The 13,159-nt window shown below is 44.5% G+C and overlaps 2 protein-coding genes across 2 annotated transcripts; one reads left to right on the top strand and one right to left on the bottom strand.

The window, feature by feature from the left end:
* Positions 1-429: 429 nt before the first annotated feature.
* Positions 430-4,372, top strand: cd59b (CD59 molecule (CD59 blood group) b). The gene is made up of 3 exons (XM_003458282.5): positions 430-1,343; positions 3,283-3,384; positions 3,682-4,372. The coding sequence occupies exons 1-3, from the start codon at positions 1,298-1,300 to the stop codon at positions 3,879-3,881; spliced, it is 348 nt and encodes a 115-aa protein (XP_003458330.1). The 5' UTR covers positions 430-1,297; the 3' UTR covers positions 3,882-4,372.
* Positions 4,373-6,307: 1,935 nt separating this feature from the next.
* On the bottom strand, positions 6,308-11,310 carry kcnj11l (potassium inwardly rectifying channel subfamily J member 11, like). Its single transcript, XM_003458281.5, has 6 exons — positions 10,774-11,310; positions 9,604-9,766; positions 9,006-9,245; positions 8,665-8,934; positions 8,363-8,570; positions 6,308-7,322 (listed from the first exon to the last, which is right to left on the bottom strand). Exons 2-6 carry the CDS (start codon positions 9,760-9,762, stop codon positions 6,892-6,894), a joined length of 1,308 nt encoding a protein of 435 aa, XP_003458329.1. The 5' UTR covers positions 9,763-9,766; positions 10,774-11,310; the 3' UTR covers positions 6,308-6,891.
* Between the last annotated feature and the right edge of the window lie 1,849 nt (positions 11,311-13,159).

Genomic DNA, 13,159 nt, shown 5'->3' with positions numbered 1-13,159 from the left:
TGAGGGGGCGTCACTAAATATACTCTGATGCATGTAAAACTGTATTTTGATGTTAGGAGATTGAGATTGTGGGGCTGTCTGCTTACGGAGTCCGCTCATTCTCCCACGCGTGTCATTTCATTAAAATCATCGTCTTTACCCTTTGGACCAGTGTGGTTACTTGCATTCCTCCTGTGTTTCCTTCCCTATATTTTTGAACCTTAACAAAACACACACGTTCCATAAATTTAATTCATTATTATATTGAATAAACTCATTTTTCTGTTTGCACATAAACATTAGTAAACGAGGCCCAGTGTGCAGTTCGTCGAGGTCCTCAGTCTTATTGGTAGACCTCTCCCATTGATTAAAGAGCGTTAAACACTGATTGGCTCCCTCAGACATGCTTCCTGACTCTCCTGCATCTCATCTTTTTATCGCCTGAGCTCGATCTCTCTCCACTTGTAGCTTGTTCTTTGCTTCCACACTTTTTAGAAGCTGTCCTGCGTCGGGGTGCTCGCAGAGTTAAAGAGCACAGCGTTGAAAAGGGGCCTTGTGATAAAGGTTGGGATGTGGTGACTCGGTCGGCGCGAGCCTCTGGTGCCTCCAAGGCGTCTGCAGCTACAAACAGACTCACATGCCAAACCAACGCCGCTTCCTCCCACGGCCCGGGGAGGAGGACGGGCTGTAGACGGAGTGTCTGCGGCTCACACGGGGATCCATTAGAATCCATTAGAATCATCCGTCTCACTTCCTGCTCGCTGACTGGAGACGTGAAGGTCGTGTAATTTGAAGCGTCCTCTTCTGCAGCATCCTGACTCTGTAGGCTGACAGAGGGAGCGCTTCGACCTGACAGATCTCAGGGTGAAGCTTTCAGGTTACACTTGACCTACCTTTGACCTTTGTGCTTTCTACTTTTCCACTTTTGCTTTCAGTGTGACTCAGTGTGACTTCACAGGGTTTAGGGGGAGATGATGGGCCGTGTCACCGAGCGCAGAGATTCAGCAGAGGACGACGCTTCAGACACATCGTTGGATGAAATAAAAGCAGAAGGAGTGCCTGTGGTGCTCTCAGATGTTTGCAGGTTTTAACACAGGAGTAATTTAGATTTCACTGGGGGACGGCGTACACACATCCGTAATGAGACTCAGAGGGAGGCGGAGGCTGGAGGCTGTCCGAGGGGGGAGGAGGCAGACAGCGAGTCTTTGTGGTCCGCTGGACAAAGAGCGTTTCTCAGTTTGGGTTGGCGGAGGAACAGATCGGACTCGGTCGCCGCTTTGACTTCAGCTCTGCTTCTTGTTTGCAGGGAGAAGACGACATGAAGCTGCTGCTGCTGCTGCTCTGCTTCGGGACGCTTCACGTGGGTGAGTCAGAGTTCCTCCTCATCATAAACCACCCAGAAGGATTCATACGTAAGTAGAAAGAGTGTCAACCCATGATCGCTGTGAGACACCTGCGGATCCATTTAGAGGCTGATGGTCACCTCCCAGCTCACTTCCTGCTTTAAATGTGACAGGGGATTTCTTTAAATCACCCCGCAGTTCTTCAGCTAAGACACCTGAGTTAGAAAACACAAACACTGCAGCTTCTTTCACTCGTGAGGGCAGTCATGGACGCAAGACCTGAGTCTCATCACTGTCTGCGTGCTTTATTTATACTTTTCTTGTGTCTGTGTGTGTGTGTGTACAAAGAGCACAGAGTTATTCTAAGAACTCTGAGCTGAGGTTCCCCTTTTCTAAGTCTGTATGTTCTTACAGAAAGAGGAAGCTGTTAGTTGGCAAATAAGTTCATCACCAAAGTTATTAGGTAATAAGTCACATAGACATGTGGTTTGCTTAGTGATACATAAAAAGAGCACATTTCATGTAGCTGATCACATTATGTACAATTTTCTTTTAACAAAATGATTAAAGTAAAAACTTTATGGGACTGAATTCTGCTTTTCCATATTTCAAATATTTTTTCTTTAACTAGATTTAATCGTTTTTACCAAAGGAGAAAAAGTCAATACTGGATCTAATTGTGAATGAAATAAATCTGTCCATCTGCTGAGGCGGTGTTGATCCTGTGTTCGGTCTCATGTGGAGAATAACTCAAAATGTTGTGCTGTGAATATGAATACAGCTTCAGAGTTTTCTTTATGTAATAAAGGGGGACACGTAAATGTGTGCTTCACATTATGGACAAAGCTCTGATAGCTACAGGCCGACAGCTTGAGCTGGAATAACGTCAGCCTGTGATCGTGTCGCTCACAGGATGAGTGCTGCCAGAATAAATGGTTTTATTTATTAGTCAGAAACGCTGCAGGTAAAATGTTAGACATGGAGGAAGTGTGCCCGGTTCTTTTCAGTCGCTGCAGGGTTGGTAATATTTCAGTGTGGTGATGATGATCTCACGCTCCTTAGAGCTAGCAGTGCCAGCCTCACATCTGTCCTGTTTATGCTGTGGAACATGGTGTGAGATATGGCGCCCGTAAGGACCGTAAGAACCAATGAGGACGAACGTCAAAGACTTCCAGAGTTGAGAGATAATAACGTTCCTGTGTGTGATGTGGTCAGAGATAAAGAACATTTTATTACAAATCAGTGACAGAGTGAACTTCCACATCCTTCAGCCCACCTGTGTACGGCACACCTGAGGACAGATTATAGCGGGTTTTCAGAAACTTCACGTTGCTACACGTCATCAGGGTGTTGAGGCTGGTTTTGGTGGCTACATTGTAGCCACAGCCACCCTGGGGCGCACTGACCACCACCAGTCGGCAGCGGGTGAAGTGTCTTGCCCAAGGACACAACGACCGAGACTGTCGGAGCCGGGGCTCGAACCGGTAACCTTCCAATTACAAGACGAACTGCCAACTCTTGAGCCACGATCACCCCTATAAACTCTTAACCATAAAAACACACTGACTGGACCTTTCTCTCAGACTTGTGTCCAATCACACTTCTAGGAGCCGCCCCCTGCTGGACATTAGAAGTAATGCAGGTTTCAGGCTTCACTTTTCAGACCCAGAAGCTTTGTCCATCTTTATATACAGTCTGTGGGATTTTCTCTCTTTGGAAGCCAGGAGAATGTTTTAGGGGAATTTTTCAGCTTTGTCAGAATTTCGCTCAAATTTGTGTATTTGTGTATTTATTCTGTATATTTAATATATAATTAATGAATTTGTTAATAAATAGGTAGTAAGAACATAAAAGTATGTATGTAAAATATAAATGTAAAAAGTATGTAAGAACACAAAAACCTGACGTGTTGTTTCCAAAACGATAAACCTCGCTCCTCCTTCTCCTTGTTCTCCTTCAGGTTCTGGACTTCGCTGCTATAAGTGCCAGGATTATACCGGACGCTGCCAGAATGTCCAGGAGTGCACGTATGAGGACTCGTGCATCTCTCTGAGTGAGAGAGGTCAGTTTAACCCTGAGCCGATCAAGGAAATTCGTTCCACTTCCTGTTAGTTTTATGGCTCAGAGACTGGCCAGAGCAGGTGAAAGGAAACCTCTTTGAAGAAAGGAGCGAGGGTATCGGTTTGACAGTGATATCGGTTAACTCAGAGCTATGACTCCTGTGTTATTAGTGCCGAGTCAGCTCATTTTACTTTGATGCTAAATCTTTAAAATGAAGGACACACTTTTCTTTTTCAGCTCCACTCAGAATTTTCTCTGTCAGCCAATCAGTTTTCTGTGCGTGCGTTTGGTTTTCCAGGTGGGAAGACCATCCGTCAGTGCATCAGGTACACGGACTGCGATAACTCCCGCCTCAGCCAGATGTTCCCGTCCATCTCTGCCTTCACGTACCGATGCTGCAGCAGCAACCTGTGCAACTCCGGCACCGCCTCCACCACGGTCACGCCCCTGGTGGCTCTGCTGGGGTCTCTGCTGAGTCTCTGGTGGTGCTGGATGTGAAGCAGTGTGTCAGTGTTTCAGCCACAGACTGTATAAAGAAGATGGATGTCTGAACAGCTAAAGTCCTTCAACCTACTTTATTTCTAATGACCAGCAGGGGGCGCCTCCTCTGGTCTGGAGAAAATGAGCGTCCTGCTCAGCCGATCTCAGCTCAGTAAACTCTTTAATGGTCTCTGTCGCAGGTTCAGGTATAAAACTTTGTAAAATAAAACATGAAGTTTGTCCCGTTAGAGCCACAGAGGAGCAGGATGAGTTTCTGTCATATGACTGAACCGTCAGAAACAGGCCCTCACTAACCAGCAGGTGATGTCACTGCACCGACATCCATCTTTTATATACAGCCTGCGATTTCAGGTTCATTACCGATGTCTTTCAAAGCTAACACCAACTAAAGCTAATGTTGTAAAGAAATAAAAACAACTTTATCACCTTGTTTGCTGATTTTTCATTTCTTATTCTGCAATTTTAACAATAAATACGAGAGAAAAAAACTATATTAAAAACTGTGTTGCTTCTTTTTTTTTAAAGAACACCTAAACATCTCAACAAAAAACACATAGATTCATCCGCCGATTACGTAGTCCCTCTGTGGAGTGAGATTATTCTCAGCTGTGTATGACATGATCCACAAGCATAAACTCAGATTTATAGATGTGCGCTGCACTGGGGGTGACTTCAAACACAGCATTCAAACTGCATTTCAGACTAACTTTTGATAACGATGACCAGCTGTTTATTAGTCACTGAGCTTATATAAACAGTATCTCACAAAGGTGAGTACACCCCTCACATTTTTGTAAATATTTTGTTTTATCTTTTCATGGGACAACACTGAAGATATGACACTTGGATACAAAGTGGTCAGTGTGCAGCTTGTATAATGGTGTAAATTTGCTGTCACCTCAAAATAACACACAGCCATTAATGTCTAAGCCACTGTATGTTAAATCGCATCAGTTCTGTCTGCTTTCCCTCAACCAGTCAACTACACGTCTCCAGTCCGATGTCATTGCTGTATATCCTGCTGGTATGGATCAGTGAATCGATGTCTCGTTCACTCTTGGCATACAGCTTGATGTCATCCATGTACAGGAGGTGGCTGACAACTGTTCCACTCCGTAGTCGGTATCCGTAGCCAGTCTTGTCAGTGATCTCACTGAGGGGGTTCAGGCCTATGCAGAACAGCAGTGGGGACAGAGCATCTCCTTGGTAGATCCCGCACTTGATGCTGACTTGTGCTATGGGCTTGAAGTTGGCCGCTAGTGTTGTACGCCACAGTTCCTGATGAAGGCTCTTGGGGTCCTGTTGATCTTGTATAGATCTAGGCGTTCCAGGATCCATGTGAGGGGCATTGAGTCATAGGCATTCTTGTAATCAATCCAGGCAGAGCACAGGTTGGTCAGCCTATTCTTACAGTCTTGGGTGAGTGCTCTCTCTACCAGTAGTTGATGATTTGCTCCACTGGTATTCCTGCCCATCCCTTTCTGTGCCCCACTCGTGTATTGACCCATGTGCCTGTTCATCTTAGCCGCTATGATGCCTGACAGGAGCTTCCATGTGGTTCTGAGGCAGGTTATTGGTCGGTAGTTGGAGGGGACCGGTCCCTTCTGGGGGTCCTTGGGGATCAGGACCGTCCGCCGTTCAGTTAGCCATTCTGGGTGGGGAGGTTGCTGTGGTCTGCTCTTAGATCCACTAGCCGCTGAGCATTGCTGTTATGGGTTGCATCCTTCTCCCATATGCTCTTGCAGTATTGCTCTGTCTCCAGCCTTGGTGGTGCTGTTCTCATATTAGCCCCAAAGGTTCACAGCCAATGCTGTGAGTCGCTCCTTGGCACTTTCCAAGGCCTCAGGTGTGGGCAACTTGCTGTACTGCGTAGGCACCTTCTACATTGCACCTTTCTCCAAATTCGATAGTTGGTTAATTTTCCTCTGTGCTACCTTGATCTTGGAGTCTAGTCTCCTTCTCCATGGAGGGTACTGCTCCTTGTGGTGGTTCATCTTATAGCCAAGCATCTCACTGATCACTTCTGTCGTGGAGTGGATCAGATACATATCAGATATATATACATATATATGTATATTCATGTGAGGGTCGGAGCACAAATATGTGAGTACATACAAATCACTTTGTAAGTATTAAATGAATAATTTCACTTCATACTCTGAATCTTCCATTATGCATGTGCTGCTGTCTCACTGGTCTATTGCACCATCTATTGTTACAGAGTGGTATTACACTAACTGAAAGCCCAGCTCAACATGAGCTTCAGATCTTTTCATTCGAAGACAAAGCGGTTATTTCTTCACAGGAAGGATTTAACCTGAAATCTGCCCTGAAATCCTTTCAAAATAAAGCTTGATCTGCACTTTAAATCCAGTTTCTGGGTCACAGACAGCACAAAAAAAGCCTGACACAAAGGATGATAAAAAAACAGATTTATTAAACATCACAGATATTGAAATACATATCCAAGCCCTACAGAAGTGTTCTTAAGCAGCAGGAGATATGCTATAAACCTCAGTACTCACTGGAGTGTCTTTGTCTACAGTATACAGCACTTACACACACACAGGGTTTAATGTGACTGTTAAATAATTTAGAACTAAAGGAGGAGATAACCACACGGAAAGGAAAGGAGACAACAAGCTAAGTGTGTCCTAAAATCAGTTTAAAATCAGCAGTTTAAGTCTATTAAAATAGTCAGTATGAACACGATGGACACAAACCAAAAAACATGTTGTGGTCAGTTTCCTGTCTCTGTTGTCATAAATTCAATAGTTTAGGGGAGTATGTGGTAAACGTATATTTATAATGAGTATTATCACTAACGTGTTCCATCTATAACATTCAGTGTTTTTAAAATAATGTTAATTTCTGTCTTCTACACAAATATTTAATGTCTTCCAGCTCTGAGAAACCTTTGTGCATTGCATTGTGGGAGATCAGCATCCTTTAACAGGCACATGAGTGCAGTGCAGTTCACCTGGGTGTACAGCAGTGGCCGCTGTGTTCAGTCACTCAGCTCTCCGAGCGCGTCCTCTTCAATCTGCCGTCCGATCACCTCCAGCTGGACTGTCTTTTTCTGTCCCTTCTGCTCCACCTCCTTCTCTGCTTTCTCTGATTGGGCGTACCAGGGCTGAGGGGCGGAGCTGTCGTAGGCCCGCCCTCCTCTGCGGAAGCCCCCTCTGCCGGCTCGGACCAGCCCCCAACCCTGCAGCTGGACGTCAGACACTCCTTCCTGGACTCCTCTGGTCTGGTCGAGCTCCTTGGCGCTGAGAGACGACATCCGGACGGGAACAGTGTTTCCGAACTTGGAGTAGTCGACGCAGTACCTGCCATCCTCCTCCGTGATGATGGAGACGAAGCGCCTCCCCCACAGGATCTCCTCGGGTATGTAAGAGGTCCGAGCCTGCATGCTGATCCCCGTCGTCTCCACCACGCCTAAAAGAAGAAACAGAGGGCACATGCAGACCTGAAGTTAAAGGTCAAACACCTCCAGAAGTTTTATTCATTCAGTGTCACTTTACAGCTGCAGGCGCCTTCAGGACTCTTTTTAAAGTTCAATCCAAATCACAACAACAGGATATTTCTAATTTTAGAGATGTTGCGCAAATGGAAGAAAGCAGTCTTACATATTTGTTTAATATGTGCGTTGAAGGACATGTCCTGGTCAAAAATGACTCCAAGGTTCCTCACAGTGTTACTGGAGGCCAAGGTAATGCCATCCAGAGTAAGAATCTGGTTAGATGCCATATTTCTAAGATGTTCAGGGCCGAGTACAATAACCTCAGTTTGATCTGAATTAAGAAGCAGAAAGTTAGCGGCCATCCAGGTCTTTATGTCTTTAAGACATTCCTGCAGTTTAACTAATTGGTGTGTGTTACCTGGCTTCATGGATAGATAGAGCTGCGTGTCATCTGCATAGTAGTGAAAATTTATGCTATGTCTTCTAATGATGCTGCCTAAGGGAAGCATGTATAATGTAAACAGAATTGGTCCTAGCACTGAACCCTGTGGAACACCATAATTGACCTTAGTGTGTGAAGAGGACTCTCCATTTACATGTACAAATTGGAGTCTATTAGATAGATATGATACAAACCACTGCAGCACAGTACCTGTAATACCTACAGCATGTTCTAATCGCTCTAATAGGATATTATGATCAACAGTATCGAACGCAGCACTGAGGTCTAGCAGGACAAGCACAGAGATGAGTCCACTGTCAGAGGCCATAAGAAGATCATTTGTAACCTTCACTAAAGCGAATTAAAGAGAATTATACCACAGAGTCAGGTACTTCTGATTTGAGGCCTTAGTTTTCACAGCAGTTACAGTATCCAGAGTCGTACGTAGTGAGCAGGCAAAGTTATTAACAAGATGATCGACCTCTGTTGGAGTAGCGTTCAGATAGCTGCTCTGTGTTGGCAGAGAAGATGACAACAGTGGGTGGATTATATAAAGGAAGGTAAAATTCTCACCTTCCAGGATGACGATGATCTCCAGGTCCTCGGAAGCCAGAGACTGGGCGGACAGCTCGTAGAGAGGACTCCCTCGCTCCATGGTGTGGCTGATGATCAGAGGAGACACCAGGAAGATGCCGTTACTCCTCAGAGGGTTCTCCACCTGGATGTCCAGCTGGCACACGGGGATCACCTCGCCTTCTGACGTCACCGTCCGCCGGATCACCTGGAGAGAAGATTTCAGTTTTGTGTCTGTATCTTCAGTGGGGCTGTTTTGTTTTGTATGCGTGATGTGGAGCTCAGCTGAAGTTGTAGGTCACCTGCAGCTGGACGGTGGCTGAGATGATCATGCTTTTCCTCAGATCTCCAACTCTGAACATGAAAGTTGGCCGGCCATTTCGAGGAGCTATGACGGCGTTTTTGGAGAAGATGAGTGTTTCTGCTCGCCGGTTGGCCTGCGCTGTCTTCATGAACACGCAGCCGAGCATCACGGCATTGATGATCAGCCCCAAAATGTTCTGAATGATCAACACGGTGATGGCCAGCGGACACTCCTCCGTCACCATCCTGCCGCCAAAACCGATGGTCACCTAGATGGGAAGCATCCAGGATTACCACAAGACAGAAGTCTACACCAGCATCACCAGGGAGCAACTCTCACCTGGACTTCAATGGAGAAGAGGAAGGCAGAGGTGAAGGAGTGGATGGCGGTGACGCAGGGGACTGGGCCTGGGTCGCCGTTGGGGTCGCGGGGCTCTAGGTCTCCGTGAGCGAAGGCGAGGAGCCACCAGATCATAGCGAAGAGCATCCAGGAGCAGAGGAAGGCGGAGGTGAAGATGAGGAGGGAGTGCTGCCACTTCAGGTCCACCATGGTGGTGAAAACGTCCTGCAGGAAGCGACCCTGAACCACACCACAAAGCCTCCCGTCAGCAAACCCAACCCAAAAGTTGTTCTACCCCCAGACCTTTTCTTCCCATCACCCATAACAACATCTAACTTCTTTTGGATTCTGGCTTATCAAAGTAAAAGGATGTTTAACAGCTAAAAAACACAGTGGAGCTCCCAGACGCTCCGCCCTCGGTCCTCTTTAGCTTTTTATCTACATTCTGCCACAGAACAGGAAAAGAGAAAAGTCCTGCACAAGCGATTGTCAGTCTGAACAATCTGAAGCTTTCATTGCATGCTGAACCACATCACGAGACATTTCCATAACTTAGAACCAAAAACTCTGCGGAGACTCCACACACTCACTGCTCTACCTGTTCCCTGATGTTCTTGTGAGCCACATTACAGGATCCGGTCTTGGTGATGAAGCGGGCTCTCTGAGACCTCGAACGGCTGCGGTTTGGCTGGTTCTGGTCCTCTGCCAGCCGGGTCAGCAGGAAGCCGTCCGGCAGGAGGCCCTTCCTGGCCAACATGACGCTGCGCACATGAAAAATGCAAACTAAACATAAATACAGCTGACGAAAGGTTTGTCATCAACACCAAGAAAACAGCAGATTTACAACATATAATTTTTTAAATGAGGCAAAAATGATGATTTCACAAATACTGTAAAAGAAATTTGTCAATAATCTTCTGAACTTGGGACTTTTGGTGAGTAAGTAAGGAGATTCTCTACTTTCGCTTACTGATGAGGCGAGACGCTCGATTCATCTCTGATATCTTAAATATATATAAATTAAACGTAAACAAACAACCGAACAGTATGATAATAATAACATAAAAACAAAAAAGATAAAAAACCTCTGAATAGTAAAACAACTCAATTAAATCACAAAATAAAACAATAAAAAAACTGCAAACACGTGCATGAACTTACACGTGAGCCATTTTTATGTTATATCCTTATTATATAACTGTAATATTATTGTGTTATTTCCTCTTTATTTTGTTAATACAATGAATAATTAAATATAAACAACAATAATTTAGCACACTTCAAAAATAATCAGTTAAAAATAATTTAAACAGCTGCAGCAATAAAACTGTGCTTCAGGTTGAATATACCTGCTATCATTCTGTAACATATCATATTATATTATATTATATTATATTATATTATATTATATTATCATAGACAGTGCTGGGACCTGTTTTAAGTTGATTGGTGATGTATGTGAGAGCCTGGAGGATGTGACCTCTGCTCTCCCATGTTAACTGTCGATGCAGAAAGGCGGAAATGACGACAGAGTTATTAGTCCAAAACAGTCCCTTATTCCTGCAGGTGTGTGCAGGTGACATCATTTCCACGGTGGTCATAACAAAATAATCTAACTCCATATTAACAGAAACCAACACGAGCATCAGCACCCTTCTTTACGTCCTCGCGTTTGTTGGTTCCTATCACCATAACGACACGCGCATCTCTCTGCAGGTGACACTGATGACCGCACAGATAAAACCCGCTTAGAGTCACGTGACGTTACCTGAGCGGGAGTGAGTTGATCGAGGAGAATGAAGGTGGTGTTCCTGAGCGAGGTGCCTTAAACCGACGGGAACAGCAGCACGGACTCCATCATTCAGCCATCAGGATGTCCACAGCACCACCCGAGCCTCGACCCGAGTCAGGTTAGAACACGATACAGGTGAAGTTCCGGTCTAGACTTTCAAAATGAAATACCAACTAGGCCGTTTATGACGTTTTTGGTGATTAAAGAACAAAGTAGACCGTGCGCTCAGTAGCGGTTTTTGATACGGGCGACACGGGCGGTTGCCCGGGGCGGCATCACGGGCATCGGCAAAAAAAACCCCCAAAACAAAACAAAAAAATTGCTCGTACTCATGCTGCCCTGACATCAGCCAGCGCAAATTGGGAATGTCACAGGCACCGATTGGGTTTCTATCGCCCATTTGCTGGGAGTAAGGGCGCCCTCCGTTTGCGAGGTGCGCCTGCTGCTTGCGGCACAGGGAGGAGAGGGCGGGGCGGCGGGGGATTCTCTGGCTGGCTGGAGCAGCATCTAATAACCAACCCGCAAAATAAAACAAAATAAAAACAAACCAACAAACACGAAAACAGCAGACATTATGATACAGACTTATAATTTGCACCGATGTTTTTTCGAAATTCTATACGCGAAAAGTGAGCGCGAGAGCCCTCGGTGCGCCTGCGCGCTGCTGAAGTCAAAGTAAACTTTGTCATCTCCGCTACATACAGTCCAGTATATAGAGAGACGAGACGACGAGGCTCCAGTTACAGCAGTGCAAGTAAACAAACAATAAATATAAGAAGAGTAAGAAAATAAATATACACTTTAGGACTCGGGGTAAAGGGATCAATAACAATTTAAAATTTATAATTTACAGTTTGATGATTTAAAGTCTCACACATAACCTGTCGAAAGGGGAGGGAGGCCGGCTGCTTCCAAATAGAACACATTTCATTCATAATGTTGTAAATCCAAGCCCATTATGTATTCATGATCTGAATCCTGGGTTGTGTGAAATCCCAGAAATGCACCCCAGACAAAGTGAATCTGTGAACTAAGGTGTAGGTCTGTTAGGTTATGTCGTGGTGATCCTCAAGTTGGGGGATTTGTACTGGAGTGGAAAATTAAAACCAATGGAAGATGGACAAGAAAAGTTCAAAGCCATCAGGTGCTCAGTTTAGAAAAAATAGAAAAGAAGAGGAGAAATGAGCAAAAGATACAGGTAAGCAGATGTGTGATTGGATAATGGCAGGTCATCCTGAAACAATCAGAATCAGAATACTTTATTAATCCCTAAGGAAATAATGTGGGTTACAGTTGCTCCAAGAAGAAATGGTAAAAATAGTAACAGTAACAGACTAAACTCCAAACAATACATTATGTTACAGATTTTAATATTAATTAGTCATTGTCAATTGTTGATTTGTCCTGTTCTCATTGTATGACGAATTATGATGGCTGTTTGGTAGCCGTTTGCATACTATGCATACTCTCTCTCTCTTCATATGTCTGTGTGTGTGTTTCTCTGGTGAAATTCAGTATGGTTCCGACAACAGTTTTATGTTAATGTATAATCCTTAATATGTTTTATGTGCATGTGTGTGTGTGTGTGTGTGTGGGGGGGGGGGGGGTGTTCGCCCGGGGCGCCAAACAGGCTAGGACCGCGACTGAGACTGAGCATAATATCAATTTGACTCAATTACAGGTTGGTCATATAGTTAGTCAATAACTCAGTGCAACGGGAATTTGTAAAAATGTTCATGTAACTTTTCAAATAACTTTAACGAATGAGAGGACTTTTATTATGAAAGTGGATTTCCGGTGTTCGGTGTGGTGAATGTGATGAACTTGACTTTGAGCTGCAGGAGGCTCAGCAGGTTCATCTGCAGAGGCTTCCTGGTGCCTGCAGGGGGCAGCAGAGGCACCAAACAAACCTAAAGCTAAACGTGTGTGTGTGTGTGTGTGTGTGTGTGTGTAAACATTAACTGGTTTATACATAAATTAAAGTGAAATGAAACATTTAAAACACAAAAGCAGCTCCTATTAACTGAACACTGTGGAGTAAAATCCGCTCTGAATAAATAAGAAATCAGTTCAAACATATTCACTTATATTATAATTAATCAAATATTTGACTTATTTATTACAGAAAACACAGAATCTTACAGACAATAAAACAGAATGCTGGATCATTTGTGTCAGTTACCTCAGGTGTTTTTATTCATTCTCTTATTTTTCTGCATTATTCCTTAAATGTGTTGGTCCTGACTGATGGCTTGAACTTAAAAAAGACCTTCAAGGGAAGACAGTTGACTTGTAAATATGGAGATTTGCATTGGTTACTGGATTTTAAATGCGTTGCTCCTGTTCTGGGACTGAGCTGCAT

This window comes from Oreochromis niloticus, linkage group LG7, assembly GCF_001858045.2.
Source record: "Oreochromis niloticus isolate F11D_XX linkage group LG7, O_niloticus_UMD_NMBU, whole genome shotgun sequence".
NCBI lineage: Eukaryota > Metazoa > Chordata > Actinopteri > Cichliformes > Cichlidae > Oreochromis > Oreochromis niloticus.
This window is presented reverse-complemented; position numbering and strand designations above follow the sequence as displayed.